This window comes from Cryptotermes secundus, unplaced genomic scaffold (assembly GCF_002891405.2).
Source record: "Cryptotermes secundus unplaced genomic scaffold, Csec_1.0 scaffold630, whole genome shotgun sequence".
NCBI lineage: Eukaryota > Metazoa > Arthropoda > Insecta > Blattodea > Kalotermitidae > Cryptotermes > Cryptotermes secundus.
The window spans coordinates 529,986-555,689 of record NW_019720573.1 but is presented as its reverse complement, the minus strand read 5'-3'; the positions used below and the strand labels follow the sequence as shown (position 1 = coordinate 555,689).

The 25,704-nt window shown below is 37.0% G+C and overlaps 1 protein-coding gene across 8 annotated transcripts in view; it reads right to left on the bottom strand.

Annotated features, from left to right (window-relative positions):
• LOC111869356 (obscurin) overlaps positions 1-25,704 on the bottom strand; it is a 228,833-nt gene that overhangs the window by 14,874 nt on the left and 188,255 nt on the right. For all 8 annotated transcript variants that reach the window (XR_004513565.1, XR_004513564.1, XM_033753466.1 and 5 more), the window contains 12 exons: positions 23,916-24,036; positions 23,054-23,194; positions 22,183-22,368; positions 20,250-20,487; positions 13,922-14,204; positions 12,743-12,899; positions 11,517-11,655; positions 10,319-10,424; positions 8,096-8,348; positions 7,268-7,381; positions 3,025-3,252; positions 1,530-1,662 (listed from right to left, as the gene is read on the bottom strand). Coding sequence is in view for 6 of the 8 variants with exons in the window: in XM_033753466.1 (XP_033609357.1) it covers positions 1,530-1,662; positions 3,025-3,252; positions 7,268-7,381; positions 8,096-8,348; positions 10,319-10,424; positions 11,517-11,655; positions 12,743-12,899; positions 13,922-14,204; positions 20,250-20,487; positions 22,183-22,368; positions 23,054-23,194; positions 23,916-24,036 (2,099 nt within the window). In the remaining 2 variants the exon portion in view is untranslated. The remainder of the gene's footprint in view (positions 1-1,529; positions 1,663-3,024; positions 3,253-7,267; positions 7,382-8,095; positions 8,349-10,318; positions 10,425-11,516; positions 11,656-12,742; positions 12,900-13,921; positions 14,205-20,249; positions 20,488-22,182; positions 22,369-23,053; positions 23,195-23,915; positions 24,037-25,704) is intronic.

The following is a 25,704-nucleotide window of genomic DNA, read 5'->3' as shown; positions in this document are numbered from 1 at the left end:
GACTTAGACAACATACATAATGTAACCCCTCCCCGCTAGGATGTGACATCATGCAACAGGCGAGTCCATGCAGCGACTATTGCTAGGCAATCTGTAAACATGGCGATTACGCAACAGGGAAGCGAGGTGCGTTTTCATCTGTCTGACTGAGGGTTTATAAGAGAAACTGGAATGCCTAAGGAGGGCAGTGGAAGTCTAGCAGTCGCCGAGTTCAGTTGTAGTGAGTGAACTGTGAACGTGAAGAAAACGTTATGAGTTGAAATATAGCAGCAGTTGCAGGAAGAACCGAACACATGGTAATCAGTGATAGTATGCGGTAACCGAGAAGTCAGCCAGTGAAGACTTACTGTGTGACTTCAAGACTGTGTGTGCTGTAGTACAGTTATACTGGGAGTGTTATAAATACGTGAATACTACTGAAGATAGAGTGAATACATTAGTGTGTAGGGTTTGTAAATTGTCTAAACCCGCAAGAGTGTTATAATCAATTGCAGTTACGCCTTGTAGGTTGTTAAATAAACCAATTAACAATCTGAACCGCGTCTTCAGTGGCAAAACACGTCACAATATAAACGTGTATGACAAATTTTGATGTATACAGGCTGAATAAATCTTTATGAAAATGATTAATGTTATGCATGGTTATCTTCATACTGGCATATTTTCATGCAATTTACCATATTTATGAAAGTATAGGTTGATCTTTTTATGCAAAGTTGAGACCAAAACTGGGAAGGTAAACGATACGCAGATCAATCATCCCATCTGTGATGCCAAATGCATGTGACATATGCTGGTTTTCAGCACACTTAACTAATATACAGTCTGTTGGATTTTAGTTTTATGCCTATAAATACAATTGCAGGAAAGGAGAAGGTTGATGTAAAACAATTTTACAGAACTGCAAAAGAATACTAAAAAAGAAATAAAAAAACAAAATTATCCTTTCATGGTATTGAATGGTACACAACAAATTTTCACAAGTATGGTATGCTTACACAATTGAATATATCATAAAATATATAACATAATTGTAAACTGAGGTATATAAAGACTATATATAATATTATCTGATTTCTTTATGGAAAAGAAACACTGCATTAAATTATCCACGTCATATGACAGGACAGTTCAGGACATTAAACATATTCACACGCAGCTTTCAATGAAAGACAAAGAATGAGACTCTTATAGTGACAAAATTACTTTTCTTTATGCTTCTGTGGGAAAACATAACGACTTCTGAGCACATTTGTCAGTGTAGCTGTAACACTCTAGATTAGTATCCCGGAGGTGACGAGTTTGACTTTTGAATGAGACACTAGCTATCCTGACTGATGTTCATCTTGGTGTTCTTCAATCCTTCGAGGCAAACAATGGGATAGTGTCTTTGTCAGTCATAATTAATTTCTTCCAAGTCTATCCATCTCATCAATCAACCTACCACTTGGTACTATTGACTACACACTCTCATGTTACAAAATAAATCATAAAACAATTCCTGAGAAGCACAGGATAGTGATACACACCCTCCAGTCAATGTTGTCATGGGCTCCGACAACTGGACCCCTGTTGGCTGCCACTTTCATGTACTCCCGCAATCTCACGGGGAAATCAACATCACGCAACTGCAGGAGGTATGTGTCAGGCCCATACTGATAGCTGTAAGTAACACCAACTTAAAACCTTCTTCCTTTCTTACAAACTCCATACAAAGCTGATGTACCTTTTTACTAAAATTTTCAACATGTGTACAGATGTTTCTTCTAAGACATTTATCTGTGTAGACTGCATCCATCATCAATCTCAATGAGCATTCAGGATGGCATATTGAGGTGAAAATTTTCCAACGGATCACTTCATATAGTTCACATTTTACAGGATTTTGTGGCTAGAGTAGAGTAACTTCTGGTGCATATACTAAAAATTATTAATGGGCAAATCTAAGCAGAATAGCAATTAGATCTGCATAATATGTATATATGCACTGTGTGCATCACATCACTATCTGGTTCCAAACTGTCCTGCTGCTGCTCACTTCTGTAAAGGAAACTGCAGTTTGTTCAGTCTCACTATTATGATGAAATGATAGATAAGAATTTGAAGAGATAAATTCTCATTCATCTAAGATATAAAACTCTTTCTATGAACTGCATATTCCTTTTTACACACATGTACGCATGCATGAACGCGCTCACATTTCTTGATTTGACAATAATAAAAGTAATATTACTTGCAATAGCTGTAGGCAAAGGAGGAAGCTATTCCCATGCTTTATTAAGCATCAGACCATGAGAAAATATGGAGGTGTTGAGGTACAACTTCGGCACTAGATGGAGGTGAGATGTCCCAAAATAATGTACCCATTGAATAAGTGGTTGGGTGGACACCGGTCAGTTTGACCACTGTGGAGAGGAGAAAATCTCTTGCTTCTGCTGGGAATTGAACCCTGATTCCTTGGCTATCCAGCATGTAGAAGAGTCACTACATTGACTGAACTGCAGGTGAACTTTGAATACAACTATTCACTATTCATATAGAGTGCAATGCTACACGAATGCAACAGAGTAATGATAAATACTGTACAATACTACAAGTGTTATGTTTTTGGACATTATCCATCATCTTTTATATTTTCTAAAAAACCGTCCCATTTCTTTTTGAAAACACAACGTTTCGGAGTCCCCGAAATGTGTTTTCAAAAAGAAATGGGGTGGTTTTTTAGAAAATAGACAAGACGATGGATAATGTCCAAAAACATAGCACTTGTAGCAATATACCATCATCACAAACTTTTAGATCTTACATAACAAATACATTTGGATTTATAACAGAGGTTTCTCAGCAATGTCCACATTGTAAGATGGTTCTTTTAAAAGACCATTATGAAGGGAAACTGTTCTAAATCCTAAATCATATCAGCGCAGCAACACTTTTAATATATTCCAATCTGAGCTCCTTGCTTCATATTTCTTGCCTGGCTTTGAATTATCATCAGAGATTTAAATATGTCAGTTCACTTACTGACTCTCTGATTTTACACTGCCAATTTCATAATCAAGTGGTGGCCTTGGTGGCAGCTGGGCTTCCCATGTCCTAGGCTCCTTTGGTTCCTTGGGTGTGGGTTCAGGTGTTGGTTCTGGTGTGTATATGTGTCCTGGTGGGTAAACCATTTTGGAAGGATGAGTGAAAGCACCACTCAGCGGTCTTCTTCTGAACCATGTTCGACAAGATGCGTTGTGATACCAATCCCTGAAAATGAAAAAAAGTACTAAAATTGTTACTTATATTTCCTTTTAGAAAAGTAGTATTGTGGGTTACTTTCTTACTTACTCACCTTCTTTTAACCCTTTGAGGGTTAGAGGTCTTCTGCTGTTTCACATGCAAACAGTCCTTTATCTATTATGCTAAAAATATTACACAAAATTAAACACAATGTCAAGAGCATAAGGGCTAGTGGAAGACGTATCAATTTTAATTCAACAAACTGTAATCTTGCTTGGTGCTAAAGAACCTGCCCTTTCTTTGTTGATTATTCTACGACCTATTATTCATCTCTATAGTAATAAATTAAGTAACTGTTTATCACAGAAATTTTATTTTTTAAATAACATTACATAACACAGCAAATTTTGTCATTATAAACACACTTCAAGAAGCTGATGTTCATAATGAAATATATCACTATGAATATCTTATCTGCTCCAGTGTCATGTTATTCACATCCAATGCTAATGGGACAGGAGTTCAGTACTAGAAAGAGTAATGCAGAACAGATAATGTTATATTTTAGCGTCCTGTTGCACTGATTTAAGTCCATGATTTATTTTATCCGTCTTCTAGTGCATACATTTATTTATCCCCTCCTTTCACTCTCACTACATGTTTCGGCACCAATGTGCCATCTTCAGGTGCTGATCCAAATAATAAATAAATGAAAATATAAGATTATGTTCATTTGATATAGAGAACATGTATACAAACATACCTAAGAAAAACATATTGAACATAACCAAAAACATACTACAACACAATCATAATACAGACGTAAATACACAAAGAGAAATTATGTGCATATTGAATACTATACTAGACCAAAATTATTTTCAGTATGAAAATAAATATTACAAACAAACAGATGGTTTAGCTATGGGAGCTCCAACATCTGCAATATTAGCAGAAATATATATCCAGAACATGGAGCACACACAAATATACAACATATTAAAAAATCAGAAAATAATTGGATATTTCAGATATGTTGACGACATACTAATACTGTACGATATAAACAAAACAAATATCGACAACATGATTGTGGAATTTAATAAACTGCAGCCAACTATAAAATTCACAATAGAGAAAGAGAACCATAGATCTATAAATTTCTTAGATATAGAAATATATAGAGAAATGGAAAAGTTACAATTCTCAATCCACAGAAAACACACTGCAACGGACATAATAATACCAAGTGACTCATGTCACCCACATGAACACAAAATATCTGGTATTAAATACCTCATAGATCGAGTACATAACTACCCCATCACCAGAGTAGCAAAAGATAATGAGATGGAAACTATAAACAACATACTCATAAATAACAAGTACAACACAGATATAATTACAAAACTAACTACAAATAACAGAAAACAAAACATTGCAAAACAGCAGAACATCACAGAGGATTCAGAAGAACAAAAAACAAAAACGAAATGGGCAACATTCACATATATAGGTAAAGAAACAAGAAATATCACAAAATTATTTCGAGACACAAAATTAAAAATAGCATTTAGAACTAAGAACAATTTACAACATATACTAAAATCAAGACCAGAAATAAATAAATATAACAATAGCGGCATATATAGTATGAAATGCCTAGATTGCCCCAAGGAATATATAGGACAAACCGGGAGGAAATTTAATACCAGATATAAAGAACACATACATGACATAAGACACAATAACAGCAATACAGGATACTCGGAACACATATTAAACACAGGACATGCATATGGTACTATAGAAAACACTATGGATATCATAGCAACAGGTAGGAAGGGGCAATACTTGAACACATTGGAGAACTACCATATATATAGAACGACAAAGAAAAACACACACATGAACAATATAAATAAAGAAATAAATAACCCAATATACCACGAATTAAGCAACATCTACACAGAACAACATAACAACACCCCACCAAGTACCCCCACCACAACTACGCCCACAACATCATAACTCACTCAAAACGAAGACAGCACACACACACATACCCAGCAGGTCCAGCAGTATAACACACGCAGTCACAGGAGCGAGACGCAACACAGAGCACAGTGAGTATTAAACATTAAAATCATAATACCACAAGTAATAGATAGGCTGCAGAACGCGGTATTAATGAATAACAAATTCATGTTACAGATACACGATAGTGAAAGAGAGAGTGCTCCAACAGAGGATGATAGACGTGACTCGCGTAATGAAACACGACGTAGGAAAGAAATATGCTGTACAGTTTTAGTATTTTAACACTTGACATTTGTCAGTATATATGATAAATATATATTTTAGTTATTTTAGTATGTAAAGACAAGGCATGCAATGAATTAGTTTGTCGTGGATTGGATCAGCACCTGAAGATGGCACATTGGTGCCGAAACATGTAGTGAGAGTGAAAGGAGGGGATAAATAAATGTATGCACTAGAAGACGGATAAAATAAATCAGCAGAACAGATATTTAACCATTTGAGTATTGGCAGCAGCACTTTAAATTGGAAGGTGCTTAATGCAGAAATAGCTTTTCTCACAACAAGCAAAACCCTTGCAATGGGCCAATATATGAATAAAAGAATACATGCATCATGCACTGGAAGTTATGAAAATTATATTATGGCACACAGCAATGCTCAGACTGGACACTGACTGTCATGACTGAGGTTTCTGCAGTTTCACTTAGTTTTTCCAGGCAAATGAGGCTACAGTATAGTTAGTGCCTCGTAACTTTAGCCAAGCGGAAAGGTAGACGCTGTTGTGGAGCACACGAAGCTGTACGCTTGCCGTGGTGATGTTCAGAGCTACTCACTGAGCGGAAAACATTAGCTATTACTTCCGTGGCCTCACTATGAATTGTTCCATGCGATTGTCGGTGTGCCATGACAGTGACATGAACACCACATAATACAGTCACATGACTGGTACCAACTAACAAGCAACACAATGCACTATACACCTGACCACACTCCAAGATGCTACATTCAAAACTGGTAGTACCCACGCTGACGTAAGCTGATAAGACTGCTTCCCCAGCCCCGCAAGAGATGGTATGACCCCTCTACCATGGCTAGAGTTCTGAGGAACTAACAGTAACTAAACTTATGTCAGGACCGCGTCCTTCCGCATCCTTTTCAATTCTCTGTTTACTTAATCATCTCATCGTATGACACTATATACTTTGAGATGCTAAGAGCGTCAATAAATGAAATAAACAGCAACAATGTTTCCCATAAAACATACAAATCATATGAACAAATTTCTCTTCCATTTTGTCATAGCTCATTATGGGACAAAGAGACATAAATACTTCCAAGAAAAACTTGTATGATGTCTGGTTTATGGCACAAGATAATTTTGCTCTTGTGGACACTGAAAAATAATTTTAAGTGCTATCAAACCATATGACGTATGAAAATTTCTGATGGTATGAAGGGAAATTTACATTGGGTGCTTGAATTCCAGTCCATGTCTACCAGACTTTGAAATGTGTGCCATGATATGGACACTTAGTTTAGGCTACTGACTATGTTTGGGAGACAGGAAATTAAAGCAATAAAAGCAGATTAATTCAAACATATTATGTCATGTTTCTAGGAAGAATGATTCCAATGTCACAAGTTGTCTCTTTCGTGTGACTAATTTTCTAGTGTCAAATCTCTTCAATTATATACTACTACTAATATATACTGCTATATTTCAATATTTTAAAACTCCCTTACATTTTAAAATAGTAAAACATGCAAATATTTGGTGAAATGATATCAGTAACTAATATGTACTGAAATATTCAGAACGCATTTCACTGCAATGAATCATCTCTAAAGAATTATTAAGTATGAATTATGAAAAAGAGGGTGCATATATAGATAAATGTAGAATTAAACTGCATCTTCTAGAAGAATCCCAGGCTTTTAAATTATCTGCTCCATAGCACTGCACATTATCACACTTCCTTGTTCGTAAGTGTTAAATTACCGGTAGCGATTGTAGTAATTTTTGAGGTTCTCTGTGCCAATCTTGTATTGGTCCACTGGAATCTTGTCTGCAACTTGTAGCCAGGGATGTTTCAGTGCAGTCTTCACATCCATCCTGTAAATAACATAATGGTGGGTATGATTTGTTACTTTCTCAGTGGTACAAATTATGATAAAATAATCATTTCAGCAGTTAAGAGAGTAGAGTTTGTTGGTGATAGGATGTCATACATAATACTAAGAGGTCACTGGTGTGATATTATCATTCCGAATGTTCACGCCCCAACGGAAGATAAAACTGATGATATAAAGAACAGGTTCTAAGAAGAACTAGAACATTTATTTGATAAATCCCTGAAGTACCATATGAAAATTCTGTTATGAGATTTCAATACCAAACTAGGTAGGAAAGACATTTTCAAACCAACAACTGTGAATGAGAGTTTACACAAAAGTAGTAATGATAATAGAGTCAGAGTAGTAAACTTTGTCGGAACCAAGAATCTTACTGTCAAAAGTACAACGTAACCACATCATAACATTCATAAATTTATTAGGACATTTCCTGATGGGAAGACACACAACCAGATTGACCATATTTTGATAGACAGGAGACAGCATTCAAGTATACCGGATGGTTGATCATTCAGGGCAGCAGACTGTGATACTGACCATTGCCTGGTGGTGACAAAGGTTAGGGAAACACTGGCAGTGAGTAAACAAACAACACACAGAGTACATATGGAGAGGTTCAATCTCAAGAATTTTAATGCGCTAGAGGGCAGAGAGCAACACTCTGTTGAAATCTCATATATCATAATCTACTGACCTGCCATCTGCATTGTACACCAGCAATTTCTGGATGAAGTCTTTGGCTTCAGCAGAGATGCCAGAAAACCACTCGAATCTCAAATCATATTTCCCCTCCTTGACACGAGTCAGTGTCTCCCGGTCATTGGGCCCTCTGAAGGGAGAGTGACCAGAAAGCAGCAGGTATGTAATAACACCAACAGACCATAAGTCTGCCCCCAGCCCCACTCCATCTCCATTAACAACTTCAGGAGCCACAAATTCTGGCATGCCTGCAATATAATAAGAACAGCAAGTGCCTTTCTGGAACTACATCCAAAACTCTTATGCCACACTGTGTTGAAAAAAGCATATGAGCCACATGAACGCCAAAAAGTGCATGAAGCATAAATTCTTGTAAATGTTTTTCTTTTTGCATCCCAAATGCTGATACTATATCTGATGTGAACTAACATAACAGTTCGTTGCTAATGTCCAGGGCTGTAGAGGGAGCCGAGGGGATGCTAGAAGCATGGGACTAAGGAGTCTCAGATCAAAATATGTGCCTTGGACATAGGATTCATGTCATCCTATTTAATGTTTTTCCTGCCTCTGTGGTTATTTCAGGAATTTCTTATTGACAACTAAATATGAGGCTCTCCTATTATAAAAAATGAGATATATATTACTGATGGAAACTACTGCATAAAATGAAGGATGAGCTGATCTCCACTCATAATTTGAGTCAGTCTATGACAAACATGTCACCAACTTGAAATGGAATTGAGTGTTATGCAGCTTGTGCAGTGTAAATCTCATACTGTTTATAGAATGATAATGCCAGGTCACACTAAGCAGTAAGCACACAGTATGGCCGCACCATAGCTCAAGCGGTTAGTGGCTGGCTTCCTACCGCGGTGGCTCGGGTTCGATCCTGGGTCTGGTCAAGTGGGATTTGTGGTGGACAAATTGGCGCTGGGGCAGGTTTTCTCCGAATACTTCAGTTTCCCCTGCCAATCTTCATTCCACCAATTGCTCCACAATCACCCTCACCTATCATCTAGGGCTGGTACAATAGGCCAGAAGTGGCTGCAGTACAAGGGACTTAGTCCCACCCCACTAACAAAAAAAAACAACACACACACACACACACAGTATAGGGCTGCAACAGGTTTCTCCAGTGAGAGAGAAATGATATCTCAGGATGGTTGTGGTATTAAAACAAAGGAAGTTCCTTCATTTTTTATACTTATAGTGTCTATGTTACATTCAGTAACACTCATCCAAATACAGATCTGGACATTAACAAAATATGAGATCACTTAAAACCAAAACTAGGTGACTTTATACTTGCTGCATCAGAGAGTAACTTGCAATGAAATCATTACAGTCCTCAAAGAGAATACTGATCAATGGTGCAACGTGCAAAACTTATCTTTTCCCTCTTTTGGATTAATAAAACGTTCTTACCAAGTTTGACCACAATTTATGTAATTTCAAAGTGGCACTAACGATTAGGTTTACAGACCCCACCACAAGAGCTCAGTCAGCATTTTCAGAATTATTCCATGAATCCTTTAAAGATACATACAGAACGGCAATTTTTTGCTGTATTCCATTCAAAATATCCTAACATTTTCATTGCTCAACTAAATCCTTATTAGTTACCAGTCTACGCAATTTGAAGCATTCTTAAGCAGAAACACTGAATTTCCAATTCCTGTTCTCTAAGTATATAAAACTTGGATTTTGTTAGACCCCAAATCTAAAGTTTTAACTTCACAAGAAATAAACAAGGCCTTGCAGTCTGATATTGCTGACACACAGTATATATCATTTTAGTGCCTCAGAGTGGTAAGATTTAAGCTGCGGTCTCCTGGTTTATAATATTGTGTACCATTTTGGAGAATGTGCTGCCTCCATCTTCAGTGTAAAGGTGTATACTAAGGACGGAGGCAACACATTGCTCAACCGTTGGTAAACACCCACCAAACTAATACATGGTGAGAAGCCAGGAGATCACAATTGGAACTCCCCTTGCAGTTTGATACCTCAGCCTCCCACCGACTCTACATTAACTGAAAGAAGTCAACTGTTTCTCTGCTGTTCTGTATGGGTCACACGCAGCAGGAGTCATAACCTTTCACGTCCAGCATACTACATAGTGAAGAACATTATCCCATTCAGCAATTAATGTTAACTAAAAGCATGCATAACCTGATTTTATTTTCTCAAGATAGCATAATCTATAAATTCATTTTACCATAATCTAGAGCAGCAAGCTTGCCAAATGCTATCCTTCTTGATAGGCCAAAGTCACATATTTTCAAATCATCTCCACCAGGATGTGAAATAAGCAGGTCTCCAATCTGTAAAGATATATTGTGCTCAAATACAATATTTTAATTTTTATAATTTCAGAGACACTTAGGTTTTAAGGATGAATATCCAAAATTCATTACTGTCTGCAGGTGCCCCACTGGTCCTTAACATGAGCCAGATGAATTCGGTCCACACCTTCATATCCTATTTCTTTGCGATCCATTTTAATATTATACTGTAACGTGTATAGCTAGGCAACACCTTCTTGCTTAAGCTCACTCAACAACAGGACGAATGTTTATAGCTCGCTGCTACGCAACAGTCAGCACACCAATGGACTGGCGAGGTATCTATCATGTGAGTCGTTTCTCTGTGGTCTTCTTGATGCAACAACAGGACTGTGTTGGTGCAGAGGCTATATAATGACAGTTACAGATAAAGCAGTTTTCAGTTTGAAGTGCAGTTCTGAGTTCTCAGTAGAAGATAGCCATGGAAAGTTTGTCAACCTGTTAAGATTTAAAGTGTGATTAGAAGGATTCATTCATGTGCAATACTTGAAGTGTGTGATTCAGTGAGACTGTTATAGTTCCTGTGTTTTAGTTGTGGTACCAGGAGAGGACCTGTGTGTGTGTGTGTGTGTGTAAATCAGTGATAGTGCTGTATTTGAATGTGATTAAGAGAGACTGTAACCAAGGGACTAATAAATCCAATCATCCAAACTAGAATCAATCATTTTCGTTGCACATACCACCTTACACACAACAATATATTCGTTAACATCTGTTTTCCATAGTGGGCTCTTCTTTTCAGGGTTTTCAACTAAATTTCTGTATGAATTTCACTTCTCACCTAGACGTCTACATGATCTGTGCACCACATTCTCCTTAATTTTATCACCTAAATAATATTTAGGAAAGAGTTTAAACTATGAAGCTTCTCATTATATCAACTCCTCAGCCTTTCATTACTACTTTCTTCTTAGGTTAGCATTCTTCTTCGTTACTCAATTTAAAATTTGATAATGTTAACCTAGCTCCTCAAACATCCTTTTTAATCGTCACTGTAAATGTTTGTTCAAACTAGATGTACATAAATTCAAACACAGTCTAGTGGCCAATAATGTAAGTTCAGTCACTTACTGTAAGACCAAGGTGTGCAATGTTCTGGCTATGCATATGTTCTAGTCCCCACAGCACCTGACGAATATAGCCAGCGATATCCGTCTCAGTTATATATGTCTGCTTTGTCAAGTTATCCAGCAGTTCTCCTCCACTAGCTCTGTTAGCATAAGTTGTGGTTAAGGAGCCAACAATCAGGTCTCACAAAGAACTCTGCATTGACCCAGAATCTCAACCCAAGCTTATACGATAAATGAAAAATTCAGAGTTTCTTCTTGTGACATCTAAAACCAAAAATACAATTCCATTCTTGAGCTTTGTAATACAGATTTAACATTAAGCATTCAGCAAGAACAGGTCTCCCAATAATGAATGCTTTCACATAAAGCAATCTTGCTGCCAAATCTGTTATAAATGCAGTTGGTATGGTGGCATTGCAGTAGTTACACTATCTGGAAACTGTAAGAATTTGTGTATATCCATGTTCCAGATTTCCTCACTTCATAATCATTATATCGCAGCATGTAGACCCATCGCTAGGCAACGATCGCGAAATAAGCACTATACAACAGCCATTGCTAAATAATGGCTCTGTAAACAACGGTAGTTGCTAGGTAATAGCTGCAAAAGGCATGTTCACAACAGAAGAGCTGTTGTAAGCAATGTTCTCAGTGCGGTCTGTGCTGAGGCTATATAACAAGGGCCAGCTGCCAGAGAGGAGTTTTCAGATGGTAGCAAGAAGAGTAGCAGGTTTGTGTGACTGCTTCCAGCCTGGGAGCTACACAACTGGAGCAATGAGTTAGTTGTGGTAGAGTCACCAGCCAGTAAGAACACGAGCACAGAAATAGAGGGTCACCACACAACGACTGGTGAAAACACAGCAGGCTGAGAAGACTTAGTAAACGTTGTAGTGAACTGCAGAATTGTGTGTGAATTAGTGATAGCGCTATTGTTACTTGTAATTATGATCCTGTAAGTGTTCAACAAATCCAATTACCAAACCAAACCCTGTATATAGTCACTCCATAAAATCGTGACAATACTATTACTATGCTGAAGTCAGCAGTCCAGGTTATCTCAGCAACAAATTACCATAAATATGATTCCCTTACACTCATAAGCTACTGGAACATAAGAGTAATTAACTCAGAAAATTGTTTTCTCAAAACACTTGTTTCCTGAGAAACACAGTACACAATGATATAAATATTATGTCTGCAGAAACCACTTCATGTACTGAAGGATACAGTTCTGTGATGAGGGTGAGAGTGCGGTTAGTCTCATATGCATCATGCAGACGTATGATCTTGGGGTGGTTCAGCAAATTCAGGTACTCCAGTTCATTGTTCATAAATGGGCGCAGATCAGATTTTCCATGCATGATTTTTGCTGCATAGTTACGACCTGAAAAATACAACACCCTGTATTACAACTATAGTAGCAACACATGGTGGCATGTCCTTTGAAAGTCGAAAGAGTTTAATCAGAGAAGACACTCTTTGCTACATTACAGCACAAAAAACAGTGATGCAACAATGGAGTAACACTTACAATTAATTGGCCTAGCAAACACACTGGTTTTGTATTTCTAACAGTTTTTGGAAATTATAACTTCATAGTTAGTCCTCAAATATATTAAATGCTTCAGAGAAACCATTATTTGAGGAACATTATTTTTGTATTCATGATACATGCAGAATCTCATGTAACAAGCAGATTACAGTTATATTTATAGAAATAAATATCAAGAGGAACAATTTTGTGGACAAGAAGTCAAGTCAGAAACAGAATTTTAGTTATAAACTCAGATTTTCAAACAGGCAACTACTCTGCTGAGACACTGTCTTCTTCTGATCATGATGTGAAAGCAAGTTTTGAAGAAAGCAGTCTTCTGGGATTTGGCACCGTGTATACGTGGTGTTAACCGACATTTCGGAGCAACGTATCGCCTCCATCTTCCATCTCCATCCACTTGCAGATTTATATTTTTCCTTCTACCCTGAAGATGGAGGCCATACGTTCCTCCGAAATGTCGGTTAACATCACATAAACACGGTTCCAAATCCCAGAAGACTGCTTTCTTCATAGTCACAGCCGTAAAAGCCTCAAATCTTACAAAGAAAGTTTTGTTTTATGTAGCGACTATGCACCGAATATGGAAATTCTCCCAGTAACCTACCATCATTTGAGGACTGAAAAATGGAACCCACTCCAATTAGAAAAATCTACCCTTAAAAATCAGCTAATGCAGTGCAAACAGTAATGATAATGAAAATAAGGGCATATTTAAATTTCTAACTGGGGATAATTTCTGAAGAATTAGTTATTGCTCTCCTGAAAGTTGTGTTGTGATGACTTTAACAGGAAGACTGAGGGCACTTGTGGGAAATATAATGACAAGGAGATGACTGAAAGAACTGCATTACCAGTCAGCCTCTCCACGGCATGGTATGTCACCCCCTGGGTACCTCTGCCCAGCTCATCACCAATGTCATACTGTTCCTCAAACGGTTTACTCTTGGGCTTGATGTTGCGCCCTTTGCTGTATGTAAGGTAACCATATTCTTGTTCACTCTCCTCTACATGCACCATCACACTGGAAGACACTGTTCCCGCAATGTTGCGGGCACTCAGACTATACAGGCCCTCATCTTTGTTTATAGCATCATTGATCACCAGGATGCAGGTGTCTGGCTCAATAAACTGGATCTGTTTTCAAGAAAGAAATATTCAGCCAGGATATTTTACCAGAAAGCATAGCAAGTGTTACAGCGCAACAAACAGAGGCATGTTTATAAATCCTACTGCATTGGACATGTAGCATATATAGGGGAATTGAAACAAATTAAATTTTTGTTAGGGAACCTCAACGAATAAGGCCATTCAACAAGTCTAGGAATAATGGGAAGTTACAGGGAGATCAAGAAGTCACACACATCAAACTAGAAGTTGTTATAAATTGTATTGCAGTTATTATAATTATATCTCCTACCACCAGATGGTACAGTAGAAGTACTAACAACAAGTAGAGACGCTATCTGTTGTGTATAAGTCATACAACGTCTGCAGTATAGCTTTGTTTATTCGATGACAGACACGTCGTTTTCTCAAGAACAATGAGTTTTCATTGTGGAACATTATTTTGCCAGTCTTTTTATGCATGTGTTGCAGATGAAGTGTGGTTTCACCTTAGTGGCTATGTGAACAGTCAAAACAATAGGATTTGGTCATCTGAAAATCCACATGTGTTACATGAAACGCCCTTGCTCTGTCAGAAAATTGGAGTCTGGTGTGCTGTATCATGTCGTCAAATAGTGGGCACAATTTTCTTTGACACAACACTGAACAGTCCAGTGTACCAAGACATCATTACACAGTTTATTGCACTTCTTGAAGTTGATGAACGTGAGTGCTGGTTGCAGCAAGACGGTGCCACGTGTCACGCGTCTAATGAAACCATGCAGTTCTTGCGCGAGTTTTTCGGTGACCGTCTCATTTCAAAAGGATTGTGGCCCTCGTGTTCACCCGATTTGTCACCCGCAGATTTTTTCCTCAAAGGAATTGTCTATAAAAACAATTCGCATACACTGGATGACCTCAAGATGAACATTACGACGGCAATTAACAGCATTAGTTTACAGGTGCTCCACAAAGTGGCCTCAAACATGGTAAAAAGAGCTTGTGCATGCGTTGCTGAACAGGGAAGCCAGTTTGAGCATATGTTGCAAAGACATGATTTGATTTTGAATTTCTAAGATGTAAGGTTATAAACATTAATTGTAAGTGCTGTATGTCTTGTAGTTTGCACATTAAACCAGCAAAATATAATTCCTTAGTGTGATGTGCGCGACTTCTCAATCTCCCTGTATATTAAAATGATCTTAAAGAAACTGGGGTTGAAGATGTAATATGGGTGCTTCTAGCTCATGTGATAGGGTGAGTCTTGATGAACATTGTAATTAATGTTCATATTCCATAACAGAGAAGCACTTGACTTGCCAAGTATTTTTTTATTGCTAGTGGGGTGGGACTAAGTCCCTTGTACTGTGGCCACTTCTGGCCTATTGTACCAGCCCCAGATGATAGGCGAGGGTGATTGTGGAGCAATTGGTGGAACGAAGATTGGCAGGGGAAACTGAAGTACTCGGAGAAAACCTGTCCCAGTGCCACTTTGTCCACCACAAACCCCACTTGACCAGATCTGGGATCGAACCCGGGCCGCCGCAGTGGGAAGCCAGCGACTAACCGCTTGAGCTATGGCACAGCCTTGACCTGCCAAGTAACTATCAAGTGCTCAGAAGTACTGTACCATGGAGTTAGCTGGGCATGTAAAATTTGAAAATTTCTGTACAACATCTAGTACAAAAGCAACCAATTCTTTAGGTTTCATAACATTTATTAGTATTAATATATATTTCTGAGCGAATTCACTCTTTCTTTTTGTAATATCTGATGTCAGTTTGTTTTTACAACACTGTTAATGGTGATAAAGATACCAATAAAAGTGATAGCCAGAGACAATATAAACTTGTAGTATTTTTTCTTGTTATGGGCCAGTTTTAAAATTTCTCTTCATCAAATAGTGTTTATTTAGTCCTGGAACGGGTTTCACATTCAGCCCTATTCTTGTCTACAAACTCTAATGCAACCAAATACTTATTCTAAAATTCTTACCACGTTGTATTTATAATATTAACATTTCCTGAAATAATTAACAAAACTTCATGTTATATACTATGCAGTCTGATTGAGCCCATACACTTGTATTTGCAGACTTTCCTGAGTTCAAATATTGGCCAGGACTCCATGTATCCTGGGAGTTTTCATGGCTTTCCTCACACCCTCCAGGTAAATTATGACATAGTTTCTTAATATTAGCATGACTGCTTCCATCCAAATCCTTTCCAACTCCTTATCCACCAAGTGTCCTACCATATGACACTATGAAGCCTGAGATACTGATTGTATCCTACATTAAGCATGGAAATAAAATTACAGTGATTTAAGATATGTAGTTTGTAGACTTTACAGGGTATAATAATTTCCAATTAAGTAAAGTTTAATGTAGAATGCAAAGAATCCATTTCTTCTTGTAGCCTCATAATGCAATGAAGATGGCCCTGAACTAAGAGGTGTAAGGGGTGATTTTAGGATGTATGAATTTAGAATTTGGAACACTAAATTTATATGGATCCCTCCTGACCTTAATTCTGCTAGAGGATGCAACGGGTTGCCAGTCTTTGTACCACTTGATCTCAGGATATGGCACCCCAGTCACTCTGGCAACAATGCGTCCAGATTTCCTTGTCATGATGACTGTTTCTTCTGGTCGTTTGATGAACTCTGGATATTCAGCAATTTCCAATTTCACTTTTTGCCGAGCTTCACCATGCTCATTGGTTGCGACTGCCTCATATGCTCCCACATCACGATCCAGCATCCTGAAATATATAAACCCTGCACCATCATTCAATGAAAATATATGCAACTAGATATTCTCAGGTGATCACGAATGTCAATGTGGAGTTAATATCCAATAATTCAGACACTGTCTTTGTCTCCATTATCAATCCCTGCTGGCAGAGTCAAAGATAACATTCAAAATGGTGGTTATTACCTCCATTCTGACAGGGCAGATCCTCCAAGAAGATATCTTGCATACAGTCATTGTGAAAGTTCTAAATCATATGGAAATAATATTTAATTTTTAATGTTTCACCATTGATTAAAAAATTTATTGTACTCAAGACAATAAACTGATATATCCTGAACTGATGCTAGTTTTCAGAACCTTAGAGTCAATGGAGATAAATGATGACTTTTCATATATTCAAGTCAGCCTCTGGCATAGAAAAAGTGAGGCTCCTTAAACTGCATTTCCAGAGCTCTGAAAAATGGAAACGCATCCAACAACTTTTTATGAATAGAAAGTCTCTATCTTATAATTTCAGGGTACAATGTTCACTGTCCTCTTTAATATAAGGTTTCAAAGCAAATGTTATTGTCACAGTATTTATAGAAGATCTCCTATGACTCAAATACCAAAAGACCTAAAACAAATTTAAGTAACTTGTAATTAAAAATAAAAACTAAATTTCAGTGTATGGTTCATTCTCTGTCATCTAGAGCGTATGAGGAATTGGGCATGTCGTCTACATGAAACTGCCAGTTGCATAACAGACTCTTACAGAACTGAATACAAAGTCACAAGAAGATATTTTTGCTTCAGTTCTTGCATGGGATTCTTCCTGAGCATGTAGTGAATTGATGGCTGAAAAATATATCTAATGCAAAGCAATCACCAATTCAACCAGCCTCTGCTGTAATGGCACCTGCATGAGGGATGATGAGAGGTAGAGCTGCTAGTGGCAGGTGCGAGGACTACCACATGACAGGTGCACATCACATTTTCTCTTTAAACTTTAAAAAATGGTAAATTTGATTCAAAACTTTTCACAATTTGACAAGAATTCCAGAGGCTAAGATACCACATAACTTGGAGTTTACTGTAAACAGAAATAGAAGTAGTAGAAGTAGTAGTAGCAGCAGCAATAGCAGTGGTGGTGGTAGTAGTAGTAGCAGCAGTGGTGGTGATGGTGGCAGTAGCAGCAGCAGCAGTGGTGGTGACAGTGATAGTGGTAGTAGCAGCAGCAGCAGCAGCAGTGGTGGTGACAGTGGTAGTGGTAGTGGTAGTGGTAGTAGTGGTAGTAGTAGTAGCAGCAGTAGCAGGAATGAAATATATTTGCCATTTTTTTAATTATGATATAACTTTTACTTAAAATTATAGTTTCTCTGTATCCTAGCCCCTACCTCTAATTTTTAACCCTTTAGTTTTTCATATCATAAAATTTTCTAGTCCAAGATATCAGCATCTTCTAAGGAAATTTTGAAATTGCAGAACCTTCAATATTGTGGAAATTCTACCACACATTCCAGCAAATATGGCCATGCTGAATTCAGAAGCAATTTCACATGCACCAGCAAAACATCCCAACTTTTACAATTTTCAATGTTAAATGATAGATGTTTTATCTTGCATCCTAAATTCATGGCATAATTACAGCAGGCCAGAAAATCCAGAGATTTGTTGGGAAAATATATTTTCCATATAAATGTCCAATATACAAGGTACATACCTGTTAATGAAGAGAGTGGCTTGACCATTTCTTNAATTAACAGCATTAGTTTACAGGTGCTCCACAAAGTGGCCTCAAACATGGTAAAAAGAGCTTGTGCATGCGTTGCTGAACAGGGAAGCCAGTTTGAGCATATGTTGCAAAGACATGATTTGATTTTGAATTTCTAAGATGTAAGGTTATAAACATTAATTGTAAGTGCTGTATGTCTTGTAGTTTGCACATTAAACCAGCAAAATATAATTCCTTAGTGTGATGTGCGCGACTTCTCAATCTCCCTGTATATTAAAATGATCTTAAAGAAACTGGGGTTGAAGATGTAATATGGGTGCTTCTAGCTCATGTGATAGGGTGAGTCTTGATGAACATTGTAATTAATGTTCATATTCCATAACAGAGAAGCACTTGACTTGCCAAGTATTTTTTTATTGCTAGTGGGGTGGGACTAAGTCCCTTGTACTGTGGCCACTTCTGGCCTATTGTACCAGCCCCAGATGATAGGCGAGGGTGATTGTGGAGCAATTGGTGGAACGAAGATTGGCAGGGGAAACTGAAGTACTCGGAGAAAACCTGTCCCAGTGCCACTTTGTCCACCACAAACCCCACTTGACCAGATCTGGGATCGAACCCGGGCCGCCGCAGTGGGAAGCCAGCGACTAACCGCTTGAGCTATGGCACAGCCTTGACCTGCCAAGTAACTATCAAGTGCTCAGAAGTACTGTACCATGGAGTTAGCTGGGCATGTAAAATTTGAAAATTTCTGTACAACATCTAGTACAAAAGCAACCAATTCTTTAGGTTTCATAACATTTATTAGTATTAATATATATTTCTGAGCGAATTCACTCTTTCTTTTTGTAATATCTGATGTCAGTTTGTTTTTACAACACTGTTAATGGTGATAAAGATACCAATAAAAGTGATAGCCAGAGACAATATAAACTTGTAGTATTTTTTCTTGTTATGGGCCAGTTTTAAAATTTCTCTTCATCAAATAGTGTTTATTTAGTCCTGGAACGGGTTTCACATTCAGCCCTATTCTTGTCTACAAACTCTAATGCAACCAAATACTTATTCTAAAATTCTTACCACGTTGTATTTATAATATTAACATTTCCTGAAATAATTAACAAAACTTCATGTTATATACTATGCAGTCTGATTGAGCCCATACACTTGTATTTGCAGACTTTCCTGAGTTCAAATATTGGCCAGGACTCCATGTATCCTGGGAGTTTTCATGGCTTTCCTCACACCCTCCAGGTAAATTATGACATAGTTTCTTAATATTAGCATGACTGCTTCCATCCAAATCCTTTCCAACTCCTTATCCACCAAGTGTCCTACCATATGACACTATGAAGCCTGAGATACTGATTGTATCCTACATTAAGCATGGAAATAAAATTACAGTGATTTAAGATATGTAGTTTGTAGACTTTACAGGGTATAATAATTTCCAATTAAGTAAAGTTTAATGTAGAATGCAAAGAATCCATTTCTTCTTGTAGCCTCATAATGCAATGAAGATGGCCCTGAACTAAGAGGTGTAAGGGGTGATTTTAGGATGTATGAATTTAGAATTTGGAACACTAAATTTATATGGATCCCTCCTGACCTTAATTCTGCTAGAGGATGCAACGGGTTGCCAGTCTTTGTACCACTTGATCTCAGGATATGGCACCCCAGTCACTCTGGCAACAATGCGTCCAGATTTCCTTGTCATGATGACTGTTTCTTCTGGTCGTTTGATGAACTCTGGATATTCAGCAATTTCCAATTTCACTTTTTGCCGAGCTTCACCATGCTCATTGGTTGCGACTGCCTCATATGCTCCCACATCACGATCCAGCATCCTGAAATATATAAACCCTGCACCATCATTCAATGAAAATATATGCAACTAGATATTCTCAGGTGATCACGAATGTCAATGTGGAGTTAATATCCAATAATTCAGACACTGTCTTTGTCTCCATTATCAATCCCTGCTGGCAGAGTCAAAGATAACATTCAAAATGGTGGTTATTACCTCCATTCTGACAGGGCAGATCCTCCAAGAAGATATCTTGCATACAGTCATTGTGAAAGTTCTAAATCATATGGAAATAATATTTAATTTTTAATGTTTCACCATTGATTAAAAAATTTATTGTACTCAAGACAATAAACTGATATATCCTGAACTGATGCTAGTTTTCAGAACCTTAGAGTCAATGGAGATAAATGATGACTTTTCATATATTCAAGTCAGCCTCTGGCATAGAAAAAGTGAGGCTCCTTAAACTGCATTTCCAGAGCTCTGAAAAATGGAAACGCATCCAACAACTTTTTATGAACAGAAAGTCTCTATCTTATAATTTCAGGGTACAATGTTCACTGTCCTCTTTAATATAAGGTTTCAAAGCAAATGTTATTGTCACAGTATTTATAGAAGATCTCCTATGACTCAAATACCAAAAGACCTAAAACAAATTTAAGTAACTTGTAATTAAAAATAAAAACTAAATTTCAGTGTATGGTTCATTCTCTGTCATCTAGAGCGTATGAGGAATTGGGCATGTCGTCTACATGAAACTGCCAGTTGCATAACAGACTCTTACAGAACTGAATACAAAGTCACAAGAAGATATTTTTGCTTCAGTTCTTGCATGGGATTCTTCCTGAGCATGTAGTGAATTGATGGCTGAAAAATATATCTAATGCAAAGCAATCACCAATTCAACCAGCCTCTGCTGTAATGGCACCTGCATGAGGGATGATGAGAGGTAGAGCTGCTAGTGGCAGGTGCGAGGACTACCACATGACAGGTGCACATCACATTTTCTCTTTAAACTTTAAAAAATGGTAAATTTGATTCAAAACTTTTCACAATTTGACAAGAATTCCAGAGGCTAAGATACCACATAACTTGGAGTTTACTGTAAACAGAAATAGAAGTAGTAGAAGTAGTAGTAGCAGCAGCAATAGCAGTGGTGGTGGTAGTAGTAGTAGCAGCAGTGGTGGTGATGGTGGCAGTAGCAGCAGCAGCAGTGGTGGTGACAGTGATAGTGGTAGTAGCAGCAGCAGCAGCAGCAGTGGTGGTGACAGTGGTAGTGGTAGTGGTAGTGGTAGTAGTGGTAGTAGTAGTAGCAGCAGTAGCAGGAATTAAATATATTTGCCATTTTTTTAATTATGATATAACTTTTACTTAAAATTATAGTTTCTCTGTATCCTAGCCCCTACCTCTAATTTTTAACCCTTTAGTTTTTCATATCATAAAATTTTCTAGTCCAAGATATCAGCATCTTCTAAGGAAATTTTGAAATTGCAGAACCTTCAATATTGTGGAAATTCTACCACACATTCCAGCAAATATGGCCATGCTGAATTCAGAAGCAATTTCACATGCACCAGCAAAACATCCCAACTTTTACAATTTTCAATGTTAAATGATAGATGTTTTATCTTGCATCCTAAATTCATGGCATAATTACAGCAGGCCAGAAAATCCAGAGATTTGTTGGGAAAATATATTTTCCATATAAATGTCCAATATACAAGGTACATACCTGTTAATGAAGAGAGTGGCTTGACCATTTCTTGTGTAGCTAGTGTCATATCGACCCCCAGTTTCAATGAGTTCATCATTAAAGTAGTATGTCATCTTGGGTTTGGGGTAGCCATAAACAAACCAAAATAGATTGCAGTTGTGATTCTTGACGCCATACTGAGTATCATGTTCTTGCCTCAGGAATCTGCCAACATCACATCAACTTTGCATGCTATTCCACCACATTCAGCAGTTTATCTGGCTTTATAAAATAACTGAACAGCCAACCAGTACCACTTATTAAATCATATTTAATTACAGATACATACAATCCAATCTCAGTCCTGTATGTTACTCATAGAGTATGATCCACAATAAAGTAACCTTATATTACCTTGCTAAATACAGTTAATGTTTTTCAGTTTAAGTTTACCCCATATTTAAAGATCAATTCTTATGATCCTAAGTAAATCATATCAAAGTTAATTTTTTCTCCATTTAAGGTATTATTCAGTGCTCCCAAAAGACACCATAAGTAGGAGTTCCACTATAAAATAATAGTTACAGGAAATTTTCATTTCATGCATCCTCTTGTGTTATCATATACAACTATTTATTAGAGTCTGTCGCAACACAACAATTGTTGTTTTGCAATGGACTCTAATAAAGAAGTTACAGCAAACAGTGAAAATTAAATCTGTCATGTTGAATGCACATTTCAAGTATCCTATTAAGCTTTAACACCTCTTCTGAATAAAGTCGCGGTATGCTGTGAAGTACATCTTCATATTGAGCATGTGATTTTGTTCATTCTCTTTCTTGTTGTTCTGGTCTGTTGCTTACCTGCTTCAGCTAAGAAATATAAATTGTAACATCATTTTGTAACTCACCTTGGAGCCTGAGCGTATCCATCATGTGGCGGCTTTTCAATATCAAAGTCCTTTGGGAAGTACGGGGACGTCTCTGGTCGGAAGTCAATGCCTGGCTGAAGATATGGGAAGAACTTTGGTGGGTCAGGCTCCAACTTCTCTCTACAGAAGTGTACTCATGTCAACAACAGTTTCTGAACTATGCATCGGTAGAATAAAACTTTAGGCTCAAACAGTCCTTAGTGATGAAGGGACATGAATATGTTCTCTTATGAAACATTAATGAGGTACTTTTTGAATTCAATTTGTTTTAAAACAGGGGAAAAATCAAAACTATTTTATATGACTCAAGCTATCTTACTAGTTTCAGATTCCAGTAAGAACTGTTAACCTGCTCAAAGAGACCAAAACAAATGCACATTTAATGTATTTTGAAGTTACCAATTTACAATGAATCACAATGCCAAAAACTACATTGATGAAGGGATGAACAAAGCTCACCTTATGTCATGTCTTGCTGGACTTCGCAATTACATCACAATAAAACTGACATTACAATTACATAAGTCATTAGTGGTATAGTTACTCAGAAAAACTGTAGTGATGCAGTAAGGAGATAAGAATGTCATAAATTATACAATGGCAATGATAGAGAATCATGAAAATTCTCTTGAAGTTTACAAGTGAAATACAGGACTCAAGAAAGAAATCATCACAAGTAGTAAAAGAGCATAATTATGAGGCAGTAAAAAACATCACCCATTATTGAATTTCTATTTCTACTTGTCTTCAGAATATCAAACGAATTTATTTCTGCATTGCTGAATATTATCAGAACGAAAAATCATACATTTTAATCAAGACAATAATAAACACCACTCACCTGAAAGTAACAGCAAAAGGAGAAGGATCACTGACTCCATATTTGTTCTCCACCCGTACACGAAATTTATAATCACGGAATGGTTCTAGGTTATGTATATCACAGGCACAGCTTCTAATTCCTGTAACACAAACATAACCTGTACAGTTAACTTCTGAAATGTGATACTATGATATTTCTTACAGGAATTTTACAGCTAGTATGGACTGAAATTCCTCATGTTCATATGCACTTTAGTAATTACATCAAAATTATGAAGGTTCATGTAATTTAAACAATTTAATCCTACATAAGTCATTGTACTGACTGAATCAAAACTATTTAGAGATAAATTAACCAATTTAGCCAGGGAGCTTTCCATAAGAAATCAGGTCACTATTATCTTTCCTTTTTCCCATTTACAGTTCTACAAGCAACTAATTATATATGGATAACGCATTCTGACATTTTTTATCCATCACAGTCTGTTGAAATTTTAAGAGATTGGGATCCATAAAAATGTACATAATTCTCTCCCACAGGACAGTGGCCAATCACCAGACAAGGGAATCACGAAGCCCATGTGTAAGGGTATGAAACACACGGTCACTGCTATATCACTTGTTCATGGGAAAGCAAACCGTGTTAGAACTGTCCTTCATAGCAGGAAGCAATCTGTCAAATAACTGATATGCAATATTATGATTTGCTATTCCTATCATTTCCATGGTACCTGCAGAAAGGTTCCAAATTATGGAACAATTTGCTGTAATTATTGACATAAATCTGAGATAAATATATAATTACAATCTTAAAAATAGTTAGAACATTCAGCAGAAAAATATGTTCAGATACTACAATGTGAATATAAAATACAAGCCACCAATGTTCAAAGTATAGAACTGAATTTGTCTGCATATGTTTGATACCCATCACAAAACGTCCACTGGTTTAGGGATAGCCCCAGAAGACTCATTGCATTAACTTTGCCTTATTTGTAAGCTATATACAACTTTCCCCAGTGAATTTTAAACACATTTCTGGGGGGTTGAGGACTCAAATTCCACTTATATGTTTGGGATGGAATGAAAGAAATTATTTGTTCACGCAATAATATGTCATAAATAACTGTCAAGATTATATTTTACTTGCCTAAAACAGTATAGGTATGAAAGGGAAATCTGTCAACCAGAAAGTTCTCTAACCCCAAAATAAAAGAGAAAAGTCTAGTGTAACATTTCATCCAATAAGTGGAAACTGCTTAATATGGCCATAGAAAGAAAAATTAATAATATAAAAGGTAATATGAAAATATAAATTACCAAAAACAGTCACATACTTTCATTATGCACTATACTTTTTGGAATCTACCTGAAAAAACTGAAAATTGAAACTGTTTTAGTTTCACGTGTTAGAAAACACTGCACATGTCTTTTGACTGAATTCATTAAATACATTCTCATCTTAGGCCTTGTAGAAAATAACAAATTGTTTTGAAACAGAGGGACCAGTCAGTTACCCTATGAAGGGGAGAAAAAAGTGTATATAAGAACAGAATGGCTTAGTGTAAATGCTCTGTGGAATTAGAACTGTGAATAACTGGAAATGATGACACTGACGAAATTCTGTGTGAATAGTTTATAAATACAGGACCAAGAAGTTCAAATTTGGGAAACAATACATGAAGGGCAAGCAAAGAAAGTTGCCAAAATTGGAGAAGAGTGACCTTAGAAGCTTAAAAATTTTTCAAAAATAGACATACATTTCTGTTCAAATAGACTGCAGAGAAGCTGGAGATGTGGACAAACAA